Source organism: Cnephaeus nilssonii, assembly GCF_951640355.1.
Source record: "Cnephaeus nilssonii genome assembly, chromosome: 4".
Taxonomy (NCBI): Eukaryota; Metazoa; Chordata; class Mammalia; order Chiroptera; family Vespertilionidae; genus Cnephaeus; species Cnephaeus nilssonii.
Window position 1 is genome coordinate 44,971,407 of NC_137075.1, and position 21,672 is coordinate 44,993,078.

Here is a 21,672-nt window from a genome sequence, read left to right on the forward strand (position 1 = left end):
GCTCAGAGGCTGGGGCAGACTTTGATGTCCCTCTGCCCACAGTGTAGCTCAACCCAGACGACTGATGGCCCCCAGCTTGCAGCTCTCCTCTGCCCTCCTCTCAGAGCTGGGAGAGGGTACGAAGGTATATAAGGCACCGCCCCAGCAGTGACTTAACGCTGACAGGTGCAGGCTTCAAGTCCAAATGCCCACTCTTGCATCAGTTAATACACTAGTTTAGGATAGTACCTGGCACATGAGGAGCACTTGATAAGTGGAGTGCTATCTTTTGTTATCATAATTTAAAGATGCAACACATTAATAATAATACTCATATGAAATCTTTCACCTACATTGACCCATTTGGATCTATAAGATAGGTTTTTTATGCTTAAGCCCAATTTACAAATGAGAAAACAGGCTCAACCGGCTCAGAGAGTTCAAGCTCAAGTGTCTTAACTACAGATCTCTGAACCACACACCCAACAGCATGGGTGTTGCGAGGAAGGAGGGGCCACCCCAGGCTGGGGCTCCTGGGCAGGCTTCCCAAAAGCTATGGGGCTGGATTTGGACCTTCTGGGCTGGGCTGCACGGAGACAGATGGAAGAGAGGGGCTGCAGACTAGTTGAAATAAGGGCCTAACTCTGGTGAGGATGTGAAGATGCGCCTGTTCTTTTAGGTCGCCCTCTGGTAGGTGAAGTTCAGACTCTGGAGGGGAGAACTAAGTGAGTGGACATCATAGTCAGGCCCCCGCCCTCCGCGCACCTGGCTCTGGAGGACCAGGGAGCACAGGCTGGGAGCTGGGCCAGGCTTCGCCGATGACTTCGACTTCACCCTATGATCCCCGCTGCCCCCTTGGGCCCCAGGAGCTAGGCTAGCCCTTGGAAGCAGGCATGTTGCTGCCTGGAGCCAGAGGGAAAAGGGCAGGGAGTTCCAAAAGCTCCCATCTCAGCCTGCCATTCCCAGTCTCACCTGGGACAGTTCCTGGGGGAACAGAGCATGCCTCCCTGTCTTTCTCTAACTCAAAGGCAGGGCCCAGCTCAGCATGGGGCAGGGTTCCCAGGCGCCTCCCTGGCAGGAGTCACCTAGCAAGTAGCACATCCGAGACTCGGGGATCCTCCGCATCAGCCGTCCCATGAAGAACTCGGAGCCGAAGAGCTCGGTGGGGACGAAGGCCCCGTACTTCTGCATGCCCACCTCGTACGGGGAAAACTCGCACCACTCTGCACAAACAGCAGGACACGGTGTCAGTCGTAGGTGGGACAGCCACGCCGTCCGTCCTGGCTGTCTGAAACGGAGCCACCCCCCTTGGGAAGACCTGGACAGTGAGGTCACAGGACACATGGGGGCGCCATGGCCAGGCAAGACAGTTTTGCAACCTGCACTGCACATTTGCTCCTCAAAACCAGATAATAGGGACCCAAACTGACCCCAAAAGCAGGACTGGCCCCAAGGCAGGGCACGTCTCTAAAAAGCTTCCTCTGGGCAGCTTAAGAAATATCTAGGATCCTTTCCCTCATGACCTTTATTTCCTCCTGTCCCATCAAACGGCCACCCAGGCAGGGGACTCTGAACCTGTCTCAGCTCCCCCACCATCCATACCCCAGGGCAGAAAGGGGTAGCAAAGTCGATTCTTCAGTTGTCAGGAGCACCTTTTGATGTGGAGGTTGGCAAAGATGCGGGGGCCTGTGTGTGCTGCGTGCAGGGTGCCTTTGCCTGCTGTAAAGGGCCCCCCTGGTAAATTGCTAGTCAGCAGTGTTACCTCTGAAATCCTGGTTGCTTACATCGTCCTTGACATTGATGGTGAGGTAGATGGGCAGGGGGTTCTGGCCATGGCTCAGAGCAGCACGCTGCTCTGACAGTTTGCTGTCGTTTCTCTGCAGGGAAACAACATGGTTCAGGAAAAGAAGCTGACAGATCCGGGCATCACGAAATAAGGGCACAGTCTGGCCTCCCGAGCCCACCAGGCTGCTTTGTCGGCCCTGGCTGACACTGGTTAACCCTGCTTTTAAAATGCCCGGCAGAAGGTACACTCATCCTGGGACTGTTCACCACCCCAGACGTGTGGATGGTGTGGGACGGGGTCTGCAGTTTAGGGCTGTCCCTCAGAGCCCCAGGGTTCTTTCTCCTGGTGTCTCGGGAACCAGAGAATGAAGAGGTAGGGGTGGAAGAGGAAACCACTGCCTCTCTCCTCCCCATCATCTTCCACCCGCTCAAACTGGAGCAGCCCCATTTTTTTAATCTGAGGAATTGCTGTTTACTTCTGTTTGTCTTGTTACTACTAATATTCTCTCATTTCTTTTTTTATAGTTCTTTATTGTTGAAAGTATTACATATGTCTCTCCTTTTCCCTCCGTTGACCTCTCCCAGCCCTCTCCTGCCTCCCAGCACAGGCCCTCACCCCACTACCATCTGTGTGCATTGGTTATGTTCATATGCATGCATACAAGTCTTTTGGTTGATTTACCCCCCACCCCACCCCCATAGTCTCCCCTGCCTTCCCTCTGAGGTTTGACGGTCTGTTCGATGCTTCTACTAGCCTCTGGATCTATTTTTGTTCATCAGTTTATGTTGTTCATTATATTCCCCAAATGAGTGAGCTCATGTGATACTTATCTTTCTCCTCCATTTTTCTTATCTGCTTTGCATATTGCATAAAATGGGCTTGGGAAGGGAAAAAAGCTTCTTCTCTCTCTCTTTCTCTCCCTCCCTCCCTCCCTCCCTCCCTCCCTCCCTCCCTCCCTCCCTCCCTCCCTTCCTTCCTTTCTTTTCTTCTCCTTCTCCTTCTTCTCTTTTGTTTTTTAACCTAAAGCTTGGAAACTTGGGCACCAGATGGCAGCCAAGGTCCCTAAGTTCCCAGAGCACTGTGCTGTATAATCAGAGTGGGGGTCCTGCAGATCAGCTGGGGCCACAGGCCACCCTGCAAAGAGAATCAGCCAGCATAGACAAGGCCAACTGAGGCCTTAGAGGCGCAGGTGCTGATCCCAGGCCTAGCAGCTGCCTACCAAGTGACCTCCATGGTCACCCAAGCTTGTGAAGGCCACGGAACCTGTGTGGGGTGGTAAACACATATGTAGGCCAAATGACCCTTGGGCCTCCCTTGAAAGGCAAACAGAATACCTATTGAAACTGGGCCCAGAGATCTGGGCACCACAGGGCTGACTACCCTGGAAGTAGAGGAAGTTGCAGACTCACGGAAGAGCCAGTCTCTACTCATTGTCGAGGGGGCCCGAGGGGAAGGGGCTCCTACTTTAGGCCAGAGTGGAAGAGCAGAGACTTCCTAACATTAATCCTAGACTTGCTTTCCTGGGAACCCCGGCTCCTCCCCACACCAAACCCAGGAAGCAGTGCTCAGACTTCCGATGTTGAAGCTTTGGTGCTCTCCTTCTCGGTCATGGGGGTACCAACTCTTTAGAAATATCAGCTACCACTTATTGATGCAACTCCCATTTCAGGAATAGCACAGAAGAGGGCCAGAGGTTAAACCCCATCCTGCCTCAGTCCAAAGCCAACACCCCCTGTCTCTGCCTGCCCTGCTTCATCCTGAGGACAGGTTACATGGTGGGTCACCAAAGGGGGCAGGGTGGGGTGGGATCTGTCAAGAGCTGTGCGTGCCTCGCATAGTTCCTGGCATGCAGGAGGTACTTAATTTGTAGAAAGATTGAGTGAGGGAATGAATGAATGTTGAAGATGTGATTTGGCCTGTCCTTGGTTGGTCTAACTGTCTGGGTTTTCTGGGAGAGGGGACCTACTAGAAAATAATTTACCGTTTCTCCTCCTTCTGGAAAATTCTGATTTGAAATCAGAACTATTAAGACACATTTGGGAGTGGGGCAGGTAGCCACAGGTCTGAATAGAAGTGATGTGGGAAGTTTTGCTTTGGGGCCAAGCCAAAGTTGGTCCTCCCTGGGGCCTGTGCAACTCGAAGGATCCAGGTGTTAGCTGAGCTCACCCCAATATCCAGGACCACAGCACCCCACGGTCCCACTCCTCCAGCATGTCCCACATGGCTTCCACAACAGCCGGGTCTCAACACAGGCGGCTCCTCTTCTTGAGCACATATTGCTCAGGTCACTGGCTCTCAGAGCAGGAGGGAGCCTCATTGGGCCCATCCTCTGTGTGGTGACCTTGAGAAGGAGCCCTGCAGACCTCCAGGGGCTGGAGAATCGCTGAGTGAGGGTCCCAGCTGCTGTGCTCTGAAATCCATGCTGAGTTTGTGCTGAGGCTATGCGCCCCATGGGTGGCTCCCGGCCCATTACTGAGTGGGGCAGGGATATGGAGGCAGGCCCACTCTGGGGGTGTCGGGCTCCTCTGACAGCCAACGTAGCTGTAGGACTCTCAAAGTCTTGCTGAACCTTCTAAATCACACAAAGCTGTTCAGGAGGCTTCCACCCAGCCCTTCTCTCTCCGCCACTAGGGGTCAGACTTGCGTCACAGTCTGATGGCTCTCCAGCCTTTCCCAGCCCCTCCCTGTTTCCTCTCACAGGTGTCTTGGTCAGGCTCTCAGAGGATAAGCTACCTCTCTGCAGGGCTGCATTGAAGCCACCCCCAATCAGTGGGTCTCAGTCATACTCTAAGGGGATGTGGGAAGACAGTCCCGCCATCGTCCTCCATTGCACATCCGGGCACCTCACACCTTTGACATGCAAGGATGCAGCTGCAGGTCCAACCTAACTCGCTCCTGCTGCGATATACGCCCAGACCCCCCTGATGAAGGAAGAGAGCCGGGCATCAGCCAAGGCGGGGTGCGGCCCAGGAGAAGCTGGTACCTACCTCATCCCCCAGGCAGGCCTCGATCAGCAGGCCCCAGAAGTCTGTAAAGTTGACCTTGTAGCCTTCCTGGCTGCGCTGCCGGAGCTCCTCCCGGAATTTGCGGAGCTGGTCCGGGAACAGGGCGGGCATCTTGTCCTTGACCACGTGCCTCCGGGCCTCCAGGATGGCCGACTCCAGGTTTTTGGAGGACCAGTCAGGGTCACGGTACAAGGTAGCCATGGTCCTGGAGAAAGACAGGCATGGCTGATAGAGCTGAGCCAGCCCTGGGCCAATCAGCCCCAGACCCTGGCCGGAGAGAAGGTGGCAGCTCAGGGGAAAGCCCAACCTGCCTGGAGAGGAGCCTGGAGGAAAGGCAGTGAACATGGTTGCATACAGTCACAACGCTACCATTTCTGGACTGCCTGTTGTGTGCCAGGTACAGCATGTTGCTTCAGAGGGAGGACTCAGGGCCCAGATCTTCCTGTTCTAACCCGGACCCTACCACTCACTAGCTATGTCATCTGGGGCAAGTTACTTCACCTCGCTTCACCTCAGTTTCCCCATCGGTGGAAAGGGGAGAGTTATGATAATTGTGCTTATCTCACCAGGTTGTTGTGAAGATTACATCAGTTAATGCCATGTAATGTGGTAGGAAGAGCACCTGGCACAGAGTAAGTCCTGGGCCCTGGGGTGGTGGAGCCATCGCTGGAACCAGGCTCGGCTGATTCCACGTCCCGGCCTGTTTCCACTCTGCCACGCTAACACTCCCCATAATTATGAGGCTGGCTAAAGGTTTGTTCCCCCTTCTTCTTAACTTACACGTGGGCCGTGGGAAGGAGAAAAATAAAGATGGAGGCCCCCCTAGCCCTTGTCTTTATCCCTGTCCGCCTCGTCTTGGCCTGGACCCAGCTTTCTGCCTGTGTCAGGACAGCACCGGGACCCCCACAGTGGAAATGTCTGCAGCTGCGTGGTTGTCTGCACAGTGGCCTCGTCCGTCACAGCACTTGTTTCTAATCAGGGAGGGTGGAGGTTGGTCAGGAGATTTCTTCAACAAAAAGCACTCTGCTCTCTTCAAGTTTCACTCAATTGCTTTTAAAAAGCTTTCAAAAACAGTTACAAATAACTGGTTTTAAAAGAATCCTTTCCAGTGCTTTCCTGGGGCAGGTATCCCTTTCCCCCCATAGAAGCAGGTTCTGTCCCCAACCTACCACCATGTGACAGGGAACAAAAGCAGCCATTTGACAGGGAGCTTAAGAACCTGGGCCCTGGCCTCTGACAGCCTGGGTTCAGATCCCAGCAATACCACTCATTAGCTGAGCGGCTCAGGGCAACTCCTCTGTTTCTCCAGCTATACAGTGAGCAGAAGACAGCATCTCCCTCAGAGTTTTCTGATGAAGAAGAAATGAGGTGATTCTTTGGAAACAGTCACCCCAGTGCTTGACGCAGAAGCCACGCTGATAACTGTCAGCTGTTCCCTCTATAGCCCATCTGGGCTGCAGCCTCAGGGCCCCTCACGCCCAGGAGCCCTTGGCTTTCCTAGGAAAGTTCACATCCACTTGTCCAAATGGAAGTCACCCACCCAGAGCGCCTCCAGGATGAGGGCCACAGACCTGGAAGGCTCGGAGGCCCACCAGCCCCAGGCAGATTAAGACACAGGCCTGGCTGAGAGAGAGGCCTCGGTGGTCAGAGGGCCCGGTCACACCGGGCTAGGGCTGCATTATGACCTTGGTGGCCCCCTTCACCATAAATGATTAAAAATGTTGTTTTAGGACTGTTGTATAAAGACAAATATAGGAATATTCTTTACTAAAATATCTTCTCCAATCTAGAAGTTCATTTTTTTCCTTCTGATCTGAAAAGAAAACGTTTTTGTGGCTCCTACAAGGACTGTGGGGCCTAGGCCTGGTGTCTCCTGTGGAGAAGCCACCTCGTGCTGGTCTCACCTGGGGGAGCCAAGTTCTCACTCTCCTGGCTCATCAGCAAAGTGAGGAGGTGGGAGCCTGGGGACACCTGCAGCGCGGAGGGAGTGGGCAGGGGTGAGTGGTGGCTGGAGTGTGGGCAGCCAGGGCAGCTGGGCCAGCTCCACGGCCCTGGGAGACTTGATACCCACTCCCTCGGGACAGAGGGCAGCTGCCTCTCCCCTGCAGCACGGGATCAGTGGTACCAGGAGTTCACTCCTGGTTGGCCACCATGCCCCCAGGTCTCCGCACAGCCCCAGCGTAACAGTACCGTCAGTAATGACCAACGCGTATGATGTGTATAGTGTCTCTCGTGTACCCAGTACGGGGAGAGCCTCTCCAACAACCCCATGAGGTCAGTACTATTATTATCCCCACTTTATAGATATGGAAACTGAGACTCAGAGAGGTTGAGCTCACGCAGCTGTAAGTGGGAGGGCTGCCCAGGCTTCCTGAGTCCCTCTTACATGGGATGCGGGGGCTTCACCCGAGACCCCAGGCTGGCCCTTCAGCTGTTTGTTCTGGGCTCCGCCAGACAGTAGCCCCTGGCTCCTTACCAGGTGGCCCCTGACAGGCCAGTGATGTAGCTGGCACAGTTCAGGAGGTTCAGCTTCTGCAGCCCCAGCAGGTGGCCATACATGGCGGTCATGGATCTTGTTCCACCCCCAGTGGCCATGATGGCTATGAGCGGTACCTGGGGGCACAGAGAGGCAGACTGTTCAGGCAACTCTGGGTGGAGAAGCCTGGAGCTGAGGACAGACAGGAGCTGAGGACAATGGAGGAGGGAGAGCTGGTATACACAGAGCAGAGAGTAGGGGTACTGAGTGACTTGAAAATTGTCTTTCACAGCGTGGCTGGCCAGCCAGGAGGTCTAGGATTAGACCTTAGCTCACACCCAATAGTTGGTGTCAGTAAAGGGCTCCAAAGCCTCACACGGGCGTGGTAAATCAGGTCTGGTCTGGAAGAGTCCTTAGCACTGTTAGTCTAGCCCTGAGTTAACAGATGCTGAAACAGAGGAACAGGGGGCTGGGTGGCTTGCTCAATAACTCAGCTTGTACACGATTCCGTAATGATTGCAAATTTATGATCTCCTATAGAGAGATTTGATGTGAGGGCATCAGCCCGGTGCATGGTATGCACCTAGTATATACCATGTGTGTAAGAGCAGGAGGAAGTGAATGTCTGTCGTGTGATGGGGCAGGGTTGTCACCGGTTCACTACATATGCCCTGGTGTGCTTCCCTAACGATGGGAGGAGGGGGCTCTCTGCCAAGACTTCTCTAACTGTTTTCATTTCATTGTTGGCTAAGCCCCGGCGCAGCCCTCCTCAGGCATGAGGTCTCCATTCACGCCGATGGTCGGCCTCAGAAGGCGACATTCAGGGGGCTGCCCTGCTGCAGAGGGGACTGTGGGCCTCAGTCCTACCGGGGAGCTGACAGAGGGCTCCAACAAAGGCACCATTGTCTGCGCCATGGGAAGAAGCTAGCCATGAGAGTGGAAGCTGCTTCTCTCCAGCTTCCGCCTGCTGTTCTTTCTGGGTGTGTGTATATATGTGCATGCTTTGGGGAAGGGGGAATTGAAGAATGAAGGTCCCAGGGCCTTCTGGGTGGCGGTGTGGGCTGTGGGAGGAGGACTGTCACATGTTTTTCTGGCTGGGAGAGGAGGCCATTTGTCACCTCAGGATCTTTTAGTGCTCCATCCTTTCTCTCTCCACTCCGCTCTCCCCTCCCCTTGTGAACAAAACTGAATCATACCCAACACAGCCCTTACCTGGACCTTAGCACCAAGAGCAACCAGGACAGGCAGCTCCGAGGCGGCCTGGGCAGGGAGGGGACGGGGGCGGGGCAGGAACATCAGGGCGCGGGGTCGTCGGAAGGACAAGTTCAGAGCAGGCACCGAGCCCAGGCGGCTGACCTCTGCTTACCCACCTCGTCCATCTGCAGGTCCTCCTCCAGCTGCAGCACCTGCTTCAGCGCCTCAGCCACCACCACATTCCGCTTCTGCAGGAACTCCAGCTCTTCCGGGCATAGGCTGTAGCCCAGCCGCACGTCCAACATCTGGGGGCTGTGGGGACAGAGGACTTGGCTGAGCAGGCCTATAGGCTCCACCTCCATGGAGAAGACACGGCTTAGGGTCTCTGCTTTTTCATCTGTCACATGGGGCTGATTGTGCTTAACTTCTAGCACTGTCTTCAGGACTTAATGAGATAACAAATATAAAGGCCCCAAAGCCTTAGCTCGTGCATTGAAAGCAGGTATTCAACAAAATTAGGGACTCATTGAGCCCTCTACCTCCTCAGCAAGATCTGGAAAGTCCAAAAAGGCTTCCCCCGGCACCTTCTATAGACCGAGGCCAGACATGGGGACAAGGGTCTCTGAGGTCCTTCTGGCACTCTCTCGGGACAAAGCTCTGTAGTAAGAGCTCTTCTGAGCCAGATAAACATGGCCCAGTTCTCATGGAGCTCACACTGTTCCTTAAGCGCTTCCTGTTCCTGGAATAATAATTGTCCTGTGTGTGTGTGCAGTTGACAAAAACCCTTCACCTCCCTGATCTCACCATGTCACCCCCAAGGTCTGTAAGACAGGAGGGGCAGGAGCTGCTGCAGCATGACCAGTGCCTGTCCTCTATGCATCTCAGATCTGCCCTGAACAAGTCCAGCTCCTGGCCTGGCATCCAAGACCCCACTGATCTGTCCAGCCTCACCTCCAGTTACTTCCTGGAAGGGTCCATCGGCTTTCCAAGCTCAGGAGCCCTTTTGGTTCTGAGCCTTTGCACAGGTCCTTGCCTTCACTGGATGCTTCCTTCCTCTGCCTACCTACATCCCTGCATCCTCCAAGGCCCAGCCCCTCAGTGACTCCAGGCAGATGGACTTTGACACTTTGAGATCTGAGTCACTAACAAGGTCACACCTCCTTGATGGCAGGGCCTGGGAACCCTTCCATCACATTCTCCCATGGCTACCATGGGTCTGCAGACACAACTGTGAGGAAATAACTCTTTCCTCGACCTCAACAAGGAATGGCTAATAGACCAATGATAATCATAACATCAGTTGATATTTGCTGAATGTCCCACTTGCCAACAGAGCAGTGGGTTCTTGACATGTGTTATCTATCTCACTGGATCCTCAAAGCAACCAACAATGGTCAGTACTCTTGGTATTGCTCCAATTTACAGAGGAGAAAAACTGAGACTTAAAGAGGTTAAATAACCTGTCTAAGAGCAGAGAGCTAATCAAATTGGAAATGGAAACTATGATCACTTGATTTTTGACAAGGGTGGGAAAATTCAATAAAAAAAGGACAATCTTGTCAACAAATAATGCTGAGACAACTGGATAGCCACACGCAAAAGAATAAAGTTGAGCCTCTATAGCACATTGTATATAAAAACTAACTCAAAATCAATCATAGATCTAAATATGAGAGAGGCCATAAAGCCTTTGGAAGAAAACATGTGAGTAAATTTTCATGACTTTGGATTAGTTAAATACAATAACAAAAGAACAAGCAATAAAAGAAAAAAAATAGAGATAAATTGAAAGTCACCAAAATTTAAAATGTCTGTGCTTCAAGTACTAGACACAGCAATCAGACAAGAAGAAAACATAAAAGGCATCCAAATTGGAAAGGAGGAAGTAAAAGTTTCATTATTCACAGATGACATGATATTGTACATAGAAAACCCTAAAGACTCCACCAAAAAACTACTAGATTTAATAAATGAATTTGGCAATATAGCAGGATAAAAATTAACACCCAGAAATCAATGGCCTTTTTTTATACACCAATAATGAATTTTCAGAAAAAGAAACTAAACAAACAACCCCATTTACCATTGCAACAAAAAAATTAAGATACTTAGGTAAAAGACTTGTACTTGGAAAACTACAGGACATTGAAAAAAAGAGATAGAGGAAAATATAAACAAGTGAGAGAATATACCATGTTCATGGGTTGGTAGAATTAACATAATTAAAATGTCCATACCACCCAAAGCAATCTATAGATTCAATCTAATCCCTATTAAAATATCAATGGCATATTTCACACATCTAGAACAAATATTCCAAATATTTGTTTGAAACCAAAAAAGATCTCAGGTAGCCACAGCAATCTTGAGAAAGAAGAACAAAGTTGGAGGGATCACAATATCAGATATCAAGTTATACTACAAAGCCACTGTAATAAAAACAGCCTGGAACTGGCACAAGAACAGACATATAGACCAATGGAACAGAACAAAGACCCCAGAAATAGACCCAAGCCATTATACTCAATTAATATTTGACAAAGGAGGCAAGAGCATACAATGGAGTCAAGACAGTCTCTTCAATAAATGGTGTTGGAAAAATTGTACAGATACATGCAAAAAAGTGAAACTAGACCACCAACTTACACTATACATAAGTTAAACTCAAAATGGGTAAAAGACTTAAATGTAAGTCATGAAACCATAAAAATCCTAGAAGAAACCATAGGCAGCAATATCTCAGATATCTCTCATAGTAATATGTGAATACACCTCCTAGGGCAAGAAGAAAATAAACAAATGGGACTATACCAAAATAGAAAGCTTCTGGCCCAGCCCACAGGGCTCAGTGACCTATGAACTAGGAGGTAACGATTTGATTCCTAGTCAGGGCACATGCCCAGGTTGTGAGCTCGATCCCCAGTGAGGGGCATGCTGGAGGCAGCTGATCAATGATTGTTTCTCATCATTGATGTTTCTATCTCTCTCTTTCCCTTCTTCTCTGAAAATCAATTTAAAAAATATTTTTTAAAAAAGCTTCTGTATAGCAAAAGAAACCATCAACAAAGTAGAAAGGGAGCCCACTATATGGGAGAACATATTTGTCAATGATATATCTGATAAAAGGTTAATATCTAAGATATAAAAGGAACTCATACATCTTAACAAAAGGAAGACAAACAATCCAATTAAAAAATGGACAAAGGACCTAAATAGATACTTCCCCAAAGTGGACATACAGATGGGGAGACATGAAAAAATGCTCAAAGTCACTGATAATCAGAGATGCAAATTAAATCGACAATGAGGTATCACCTCACACCTGCCAGAATGGCTATCATCAGCAAATCAACAAATGACAAGTGCTGGTGAGGATGTGGAGAAAAGGGAACCCTAGTACACTGCTGGTGGGTATGCAGACTGGTGCAGCCATTATGGAAAACAGTATGGAGTTTCCTCAAAAAATAATTTGGAACTGCCATTTGACCCAGTGATCCCACTTCTAGGAATATATCCTAAGAAACATGAAACACTATTCAGAAAGAATGGATGTACCCCTATGTTCATAGCAGTACAATTTATAATAGCTAAGATCTGGAAACAGCCCAAGTGTCCATCAGTAGATGAGTTGATAAAAAAAAAGGCTGTGGCACATTTATACCATACTATACTATGCAGAAGTAAAAAAGAAGGATTTTTAATCCTTTGAGACAGCATGGAGGGACCTGGAGAGTATTATGCTAAGCAAAATAAGCCAGTCAGAGAAAGACAAGTATCACATGATCTCACTCATATGTGGAATCTAGTGAGCAGAATAAACTGATGAAAAAAATAGATCTAGGGACATAGAAGCATGGAACAGACTGTTGAATCTCAGAGGGAAGATAGGGATGGGAGGGTGGGAAGAGATCAACCAAAGAACCTACATGCATATATGCATTGCCCATGGACACAGACAATAGGGTAGGGAAGGCCTGGGGTGGAGGATGGGTTCAGGTTAGAAGGGGTCAATGTGGGAAAAGGGGGACATATGTAATACTTTCAACAATAAAGATTTTTTTAAAAAGAATATAAAAAGATAACCACCAGAAAAAGAGAAAATATTAGCAAATCATATATCTGACAAGGGACTTGTATTCAGAATACACAAAGGACTCTTACAACTTTAGAAGGCAGATAACCCACTTTAAAAATGAGCAAAGGATTTGAGTAGACATTTCTTCAAAGAACATGTACAAATAGCCAATAAGCTCATGAAAAGATGTTTAACATCTTTAGCCATCAGGGAAATGCAAATCAAAACCGCACCAAGATACCACTTCACAGCCCTAGATTGAACAGATCAGAGGGACAGACAGAAAGAGGGTACTTTACCAGGGTGTAGACTTCATGTGCAATTCACAGTTCTCTCCCTGGGACGTGAAACATGAAAACTTGTCAGTGATGACAATTCAAAGCCAAGTGATCCCAGTCAAAGAAGTGCAGACTCACCACACTGTCCACTTCCTGACTGGACTCAGCTCACATGTGCGCACACACACATACGCTCACATGCACACATGCATGCACACACATGCTCCATCCCCACTCCCTCTTCCGGACCTGACCGGCCCTATCTGCCTTAATTTGGCCTCCGTACCCCCTCTTTGGCTCCACACTGCAGTTCAGCATTCCCTACCCCACCAGACTCCTCTCTCCTGCCTGAGGGACCCCATGAGTCACCTTCCTCCATGTGTCTCCAGGCTAAGCTGCTCAGGCCCCTCCCCAGACCCAAGCCCTCACTCACCACAGGCAGCGTCACCTCCTGGCCATCGGTGAGGCAACCCAGGGGCTGGCGGACGGGGCCTTCCTTCTTGTGCGCACCACAGCAGCAAAGCTGGGAGGAGGAGTGGTTCTGTGAGTGAGGTGAGGGGCTCCTTTGGCGACCCTCTGCCCCAGTCCCCCACGCCACCCCCTGATGCCTCCTTGTACCCCACAGCTCCATTGTCTTCTGGCCACGTCCGCTTGCATCTGGGACTGGAAATACTTGGGGTAGTGGAAGCAGGTGGGGTTTGGGCAGCAGGGCTCTATGTACTGCGGGATGCGCTGGGTGTGCTCGAAGGACTCCGTCACTGTTACCAGGAGGTCTTTCCCTGGAAGAGGGGACAAGAGGGCTGAGACCCCCCAAAAGCCTCTCACTCCCCCGTCCTACCTTGGCCCAGTTAAAAGCCCAGTGGGAGGTGCTCAGGACAGGGGTGTAGAACTACCGGGGGCCCTGGTTAAAATGCCCCAGAGAGTCTCATTCTGTAGGAAGGGCCAGCCCAAGGCTTGCAGGTGATGCTGACAGATGAGGTCCCCAGAAAGCCCTCTGAGGTGCTGAGTCCTCCGAGGTTCTGCTTCTCCCACTGCAGTGAAAGCAGCCCTCACCACCCCACCCGTCTGGGGCAGTGGCCTCTTCCTCCCTTCCTCACCATGTCTGTGGGGCCATGCTGCTCCCCGCTCTTGGGACAGGGCTGGGAGTCCTTGCATGGGTGGTCATGGGGTGGAGCGGTGAACAGGAGAGTCGCGTGTTTATGGATCTCTTAGGTCCCTGCCAGCTACCAAGTGCTAGGACTCTCTATGAATTGTCATCTCACCAGAGGAAGGGGCACAGCCAGAGGGCCCTGGGCGCTGTTAGTGTCCGCCCACCCCGGTGCTGACCACTGCACCAGATCTAGCAAACCCCTGGTGTGGCAGGGGTATCGTGCAGACCAGTGTGAGCAGTGCTGTGCCACTGACCCCTGACCCCTGGTGCAGGGCAGGCCCGGGAGGCTCTGAGGGTGATGTGGGTGCCTGGAAGAGCATGCCCCTTAAAGAGGGGTGGGGGATGTGGATACAGGGGTTCACAGCCCTGAGGGTGAGGTGATACTGAGGCATCTCCCACCAAGCTCTTTGTTCTGCAGCTGAGCCCAGGGCGGCTGGCAGGGGTGGGAAGCAGCCCTCCCCGCAGCAGGCAGAGACAGTCACAGGACCCACTTCTCCCACGCTTCCTCTGCCTTCTGGATTCTGCATGAACCTCCAGGCGGGAGACTTGCCGAGCCTGCAACAAAGAAGCGGAGGTCATCCCTAGCACAGGCTATCCCTGCTCTGAATCACCCGACCTGGGAAGCCTGGTCACCTGGTTATTGCATTTTCTGAACCCAACCAAACCCCATCACCTTACTCAGAGACGGAGTATCGGAAAATGAAGCCTCCTGAGAAACCCAGGGCTCCGTTCTGCCGGGGGTCACATTCTCAGTGCAGATGGAGGGTGGGACCCGAGGGAACCTTCCTCCTTGGGGCTTTGAAAGTGAGTAACTTCCAATGAAAGGGCCTTCTCAAGAGGCAGAGGCAGGTCAAATGTCTCCACCACAAACTCCCAAAGACTGATTTTTGGGGGAGAGACTTTGAATCCTGGGATTTTAGATGCATCTAATTAAAATGGCTGTATCAACAGCTGAACTACGGAAACCTTTTTAATAATGAACTTGTGCCTGAAGAGAGATGGGGGTTGGGAGGAAATGGGACTGAGGCTGATTCTGGGAGAAGGCTGCTTCCCAGTGGGCTCGGGGACAGGGTCCCAGCTGGGCCCAGTGTGCGCTCCCACAGTCTGTTCCCCTGAGAGCAGCAGCCACTTGTGGCCTCTGGAGTTACAGGAACCTGGAAGGACAATTACCACCAGCACGCCGTTGGTGATGAGGGTCTCAGGTGGAGAGGGACTGAAAAACAAAATGAGAACTCCTGGTCAGTTATATCCGTCCTGACTGCTTCCTCACAAAGGTGACAAAAGCCGAAATAGGGTCAGTATGAGATAGCAGAGCCTTCCTGGTCCTTGTGAAAAATACTGGCTTAAGAAACCTTAGATTCATAGATTGTCAAGGAGAAAACTGGCATACGTTTTAAATAGAATGTCCAGAAAAATATAGATTTACTAGTTAGAAGGAGTAGAAGAAGAGTTTCCATTTATGCCCTCTCAAGGAATAGCTGTTCTTTTTTTAACAGAACACGATTATATTTAATACACAAGTTTGATACAACCAAAAAGTAAAACACCAGAGTAAAATAGTAACAAAAAACATGGTATTTCATTTGCAATGCATGAGAGATGGTTAACATCTTTAGCCATAAACAAGCTCTTAAAAACCAGTAGCAGACACTATAATAATGCAAAGAAACTAGAAAAAATAAAATGAAAAAATACAAGTGATGATTAAACATTGGGCATATGTGACTTTGCTGGGATGGCTGTTCTTTATGTCCAACCAGATGAAAGGCAGTTTGGGGATAAACAGGCTTCAGGAAAAGGCCAGCCCACCAGCTAGAGCAGATGTAAGTAGTTCTGGTAGAGAAACTGGCCCATTCTCCGTTCTGTGCTTTATTTCACTTATGTGTTTAACAAACAGTTCTGACCCTGGCAGAAAGGGGCCTGGTGAACAAGAAATGCCCTGGTGTTATAGAGCCCAGTGGGTATGTCTCCACGGTACCACTTAGCAGTCCACTTAAGCACAAGGTGACTGTCTCCAGATCAACTCTAAGCACCAATTTTGACATGTGTCATTTTGCAAGCCACTTTCTAATTCAGCCAAGGAGACCCACCCCAAAATTCCTGTCCAATCAAGACCTGGAGAAGAGAGCCCAGATTTTCTTTAATGTGAAACGAAGTTGATTTTAAGTTGTCATTCTGCTCTTGATGGGGAATGAAGCACCTCAAATACTGTAATTCCTCACTTAATGTCCTCGAGAGGTTCTTGGAACTGCAGTGTAACAAAACCTATTTTAATATAGGCCAATTGAAATAAATAAGAGTAAAGTTTCTGTATCATCTCATCGTTATAGCGAAATGACAAATGACGTTGAGACATTATCCGAGGACTTGCTGTAGATCCAAGAGCCCCTAGCAGAGGACGTCTGAGTGAAATGTGACAAGCTCTCTTGTTCTAGCTCATTCCTCTCGTCCTCCCCGTCCCCGGCTGATCATAAATCCAGCAGGCTCAGCTATGCCAGTGCTACGAAGAGGGGAGCAGCCAGCTGCCCCATCACAAGGCACACTGCCGTCCTGGGCAGGCTTGTCCCCCTGGGCAGGGGACCTGCTGGGCCCTTACTGCCCCTCCCCTTCCTTCTCTCTTTATCTTCTTGTCCTTCCTATCCTTCAGCTCTGTGTCCCCAATTCCACTGGAGGCCACAGCATAGTCAGGCCTCCAGGACCCTGGATCATTCTTCTCATTGAACATGATGAGAAATAGCCCACATGTTGGGTCAGAGCCTCCCCCTCATTTGGTTCCAGAGTAGACCATAGAGGGGGACAGGAGGCAGCCTATGCTCTAGGCCAAAGTTTGGGGGAGTTGTTCTAACAGCTCTGGGTCAAGGAGGAGACCCCTTGGTCCTGACCTCTTTCCCTGCCTGGCCTCAATAAGCCCTAATCACTATGGTGGCAGGAATTCTTCCAGAGGGCACTCTCAGGAAGGCAGGGGAGCTAAGGCAGGGGGTTGGCCAGAGTATTAGATCTTTAAGGTAATACTGGTGTCAGCAGAACAGGACGAGTAGGAATGGGACCTGGGCACCTACAGTATTTAAAGGCTCTCAGTGATTCTAACACACAGTGAAGAGTCTGAGGTGAGTGCCAGGGGAGAGAGTGGAAGAGGGGAAGACAGCAAATGAAACACAAATGAAATGCAATAGGGGGTCAGGACTGTGGGCTACTCACCTCTCCTCCAACAGGAATTCCACCTCCAGCTCTTCCATGCCCTGTGGGGGAGGGAGGGAGGGCAGCTGTGAGCTGTGAGCTGCAAGCTGCCCCAGGAGCCTCTGTGAACCTGCCCCTTCCTTCCCACAAAGCTGTCCTGCTAACATGGAGTGGGGGCAGCTGCTCCTGGCTCTTGTCCTCTCTCCCTTCTGCTGTCCCCAAGTCTTTAACATCAAGCACATTGCTGACCACGCAGGGGAGGGCCAGGGTACAGAGATGACCCCCAACCCCAGCATGAAACTCTTATACCCAGAACATTTCCCTTTCATCTTCTATCCCCATTATTCTACTTCATAATGGTCTCCTGCCTTCCCAAAGGGCTGTGCCAGGGGCAAGGGAGAGCTGTGATACGGCCCCCAGAAAGTTCAGCTCTGAAGATGTAGGGGCCCCTTCCCTGCCGGTCCACAGTGGGCATTCAAGTATTTGTTGAATGAGTGAATCTGTAACATTCTGGTCCTTTCTAGCTCAGACTTGCTCTGACTTGCAGATTCACCCTCCTTTACTCTCCTCTGTCCTCTGTCCCCAGGGGCTCTCCCAGCAGCAGGACCCCGAGGGAAAGGAAAGAGGAAAGGGAATCAACACTATGGCATCTCTATTCTGTTCTGTGACCAATGCTAGGTGCCTTAGCCACGTTTTCCCAGTTAAGTCTCACAGTCACCCTGTGCGGTAGGTACTAATATCACCATTATATGGACAAGGAAAAAGAACTCAGAGGAATTCAATCATTTCCACAAGGCCATAAAGCTAGTAAGCAATAGCGCTGGGATTTGGATCAGCAGCTATCTTTCTCTGACTTGGCTGTTACACAGGGAGGAGCCCATGGAAAAGCATCATGGGAACGATCAGCTGCCGCTCTTGAAGCAGGAGGCTGAGGAGCTTGGCAGCTGTACCGACCTCTGGGTTGAGTGGGAACTTCACATGGATTTTCTTCCTGAAGCAGAGCTTGGTGAGGTCATAGAGAACTGTCAAGAGATGGTCATCTGGTGTCACTGCATCTTCATCGCAGACGCTCAGCTCTAGCACATTCTAGGGGAGAAAGCAGGGTACAAGTCTGGTTATTATGATTGCACTGACCCATTGATCCATTCTCAGGACAAGGGGCCTGACCTCAGTCCTAGCAAGGAGGTGGGTCTGAGGGACAGGGACCAGCACAAAGGTCCCTACACATTTGTAGGGAAATGAATTTAAAGAGGTAAGTGTCTACTCCAACCTTTCCAACTCTAAAACTTTCCTGCCCATCTGCTCTGACTCCCCTATTGGAGGATTTTGCAAGCTTGCCAAGGGGCCTGTGAAGTGTGAGGGATTTCATTTTACCCAAAAGAAGAACAGAAGGGCAGAGCAAGGACCACTGCAGGGTATGGAATGTACTAGTATTCAGTACCAGGGCCTCAGGAGCTGAAGACAGCCTCTGTGGTGTTAGAAAACCCAGATGAGGAAAGCTAACATGTTAACATCCAGGGAGTGTTGTGCCAAAGATCATAGGCATTCCGATGCTTGATGGGGTTGGGGTGAGATGTTGGAACTCCATTCTTTGGCTCATCAGCTCCTAATGAGATCTCATGGAGGGCCCCAAGGCAGCATGTCAAGAATTGAGCACCTACCCCATCACCTGACTGAACTCTGAGGTCAATGGTCTCAGGTGACATGGATTAACTTCTGAGGCCTCTTTTTCTAAGGATCCTGGGAGATGTGAGCAGGAACTGGGTTTGCCTCTTTGGTCCCTGTTTGGTGGACATGAGGTGGTTCTGGGGCTTTGCAACTGAATGAGATCTGTGACCTTGTAATTACTAGAAACCCAAGTATGCCCAGAACCAACCCAGTAGCCCCCTAGATCTTTAGACAAAGGAAGCCCAAATTCTAATTTCAGGATGGCTGATTGAGCCCACATAGAAATCTCTTTCTTTTGCCAAAATCACATATATGATAGATATTTTTAAAACAATAAATATAAAAAGTACTTGTCATGAACCAGAAATGCCTAAACTATGAAAGCAGGAAGCTGGATAGAGCTCCCAGGTCTCAAGTGTTCAGATGGTTGATGCCTCCATGAAGAGGCGGAGTTCCTCATAAGGAGACTCTGCCGAGGCTGCCATAACTCAGGGCACTCAAGAGAGAATTCTCCTGCAAGGAGATGGGAACTCTACTTAGAGTCACCATATATCTGAATAGGACCAACAACATGAAATAAATCAACAAATGTAAGAACACACACACACACAAGGAATTAGAAAGAATAAAGCAATCTAAAAAAAATTATGATAGAGATGGAATTAGACTGGCCTTGGACCTAACGAATAGAATGGCTTTTCTCTTTGTGTATTCTCCTGCTTGCAGTATGTTCTGGAAAGTACTGGAAACCCACTCTATTTGGGGACAGGAGACACCCAGTTCCAGAAACAATTAGGTAGAAGGACAAGAGAGACAAGAAAGAAGGTGGAAAGATAAGCAGGCTCAGAGAAGGACAAATATGAGACAGGCTGAAAGGAATGAGTGAGTAGGAAGACAAGTCAATAGGAGGACAGAAGTAGACAGAAAGAAAGACAAATGAGCGTAAGAATGACACATAACCAACGAGAAGGAGAAGCAGGCAAAGAGGGGAGTAGAATGCAGGCAGGGCAGACAGGTGCAGTCCTCCACATCTCACCTTCACTTGGCTCTGGATCTGGAAGTTGAAGCTTTCATTCCACTCTGGGTTTGGGCAGTTGGAGATGGTCCTAGTCCTCAGCTTCTCGTGAGAGGCGGTAGGCAGCCAGAGGCTCACATAGCAGTCTGTCTGGCTCACTGTCCAATGAAGACCAGGGTGGGAGGGAGGGGTGAGGTGCCAACCCAGGTCCGGAGAAGAGAGTGCAGAGTCAGAAGGGAAATTCAGGCAAGTCACTTCCAGAGCAAGAAGGCCTTGTCTCAGCTTCAGGTCCTCTCCTAACTCATGAGTCTGACTCTGCAGAAATTTTTGTTCCAGAACCCTAAGACAGCCACAGACTGCAGGCTAGATGTTTCACGTAGGTGGACACAGGTCTCACTGACTGTTCTCATGGACACACATGGCCTCTGACTTTTATCAGAAGCACCTGCCTCTCTGCTTTGGGACAAGGCATGGCGGCATGGCTTTCTCTCTGCTAGGGAAAGATCTGAAGGACCAGCCCCAAAAGGTGCAGTTTTACCTCTTGCATTAACCCAGGGCACCAGGGCTCAGCTCTTCTTCTGGGCTGAGGAGAAGCAGAGATTAGAAGGGGTATAGTCTATTGGGAGTCAGCCCAGAGGACCACAGTGGGAAAGGGCTTGGGGGGGAACAAGCTATTCAGTAGGATCTAGGAGCAGGGCCACCATCTACATATCTACATACAACTACATGTCTCAACTGCACCTGCTGGGCTCTTCATACCTACACTGGTCTTCCAGCATGAGGTGTGTGACCCAAGAAACCATCACATGGAGCCACATACTTTTTTTCCCATTTGAAATGAACAACCCAAGTGTGCTGATGCTGGATGTGCTCTGAAGAAGGGACGAGGGCTGTGATCCCAATAAGCCCTCCCAAAGTGGAAGAAGGCTCCCAGGTCTTCTGGTTGGAGCACCAGAAGGCACAGGGTGAAAAAGAGCAACCCAGCCTGGTTCTCTCTTTCCATTCGACCTGGGAGGAGGGGGAAAGAGGCGCCATGGGTGCCCTTGTTACTCTCCCAGCAACCTGCTGGGCTAATTCCCAGGGCTCACACCAGATACACAGAAAACGAGTAAAAGGCAATAGTTTCCAGTGTCAGAGAGTCCTCTAGAAGTAAAGATGGTGTGGGCATGAGAGTTCCGTACTGGTAAGACTGATCCAATTGTTATCAACGATGTTCTGTGAGAATGGAACCAGAGGTGTGTATCCCCGGACTGACTTATTCCTACAATGCCACCACACTGAGAACTTGACCAGAGTTCTTCACCAGGGATTGGGGAAGCACCCCTAGCTTCTGATGTTATCCCCAATCTCTGAGGGCTTACTACTCAGTGAATTGGAATTTGCAGACCTCTTGCCATTGAATAAGGGTAAGACGACACTGTCCTTTATATGTCATTACTCATCATTTAACTCAGACACAAAGAATGACCAAAACCCAACAGAATTAAAAAAAAAAATGACCTCATCATCCCTATCATCCCCTCTGTGGCCAATCTGCTGCTTACTCCTCATCGACAACTCAGGTATCCAGGCCAGACACCAAGGATTGTCCTTGACTCTTGTATTGAGTCGTTTTAACTCCTTTGATCTCTCCAGCCCATCGACATCTCCTTACTGGCACTGCCACTGCCTTGCTGCAGGCCACCTTCATCTCTGCTGCCTCTTCTCCACTAGGTACCCTGTCTTCGGTCTTCCTCTACTCTGATCTTTTCTCTCAAGAGAAACCAGAGGAATCTTTTTAGACCAGACCATGTCACCCCCCACCTGCCCTCAGGAAGGAGTCCTGACCACTCAACAGGGCTGCCCTGCCAACTTCCCCAGCTTCAGCCT

The 21,672-nt window shown here is 50.2% G+C and overlaps 1 protein-coding gene across 1 annotated transcript in view; it reads right to left on the minus strand.

Moving 5' to 3' along the window:
* Nucleotides 1-21,672, minus strand: part of PLA2G4E (phospholipase A2 group IVE) — a gene marked incomplete at both ends in the record, with an annotated part of 36,522 nt that overhangs the window by 4,971 nt on the left and 9,879 nt on the right. The window contains 13 exons of the mRNA XM_079768478.1: nucleotides 1,065-1,202; nucleotides 1,742-1,856; nucleotides 4,753-4,975; nucleotides 7,247-7,383; nucleotides 8,617-8,752; nucleotides 12,815-12,852; nucleotides 13,227-13,316; nucleotides 13,412-13,572; nucleotides 14,435-14,498; nucleotides 15,114-15,156; nucleotides 17,142-17,182; nucleotides 18,075-18,206; nucleotides 19,825-19,961. Of these exons, the coding sequence (XP_079624604.1) occupies nucleotides 1,065-1,202; nucleotides 1,742-1,856; nucleotides 4,753-4,975; nucleotides 7,247-7,383; nucleotides 8,617-8,752; nucleotides 12,815-12,852; nucleotides 13,227-13,316; nucleotides 13,412-13,572; nucleotides 14,435-14,498; nucleotides 15,114-15,156; nucleotides 17,142-17,182; nucleotides 18,075-18,206; nucleotides 19,825-19,961 (1,455 nt within the window). The remainder of the gene's footprint in view (nucleotides 1-1,064; nucleotides 1,203-1,741; nucleotides 1,857-4,752; nucleotides 4,976-7,246; nucleotides 7,384-8,616; nucleotides 8,753-12,814; nucleotides 12,853-13,226; nucleotides 13,317-13,411; nucleotides 13,573-14,434; nucleotides 14,499-15,113; nucleotides 15,157-17,141; nucleotides 17,183-18,074; nucleotides 18,207-19,824; nucleotides 19,962-21,672) is intronic.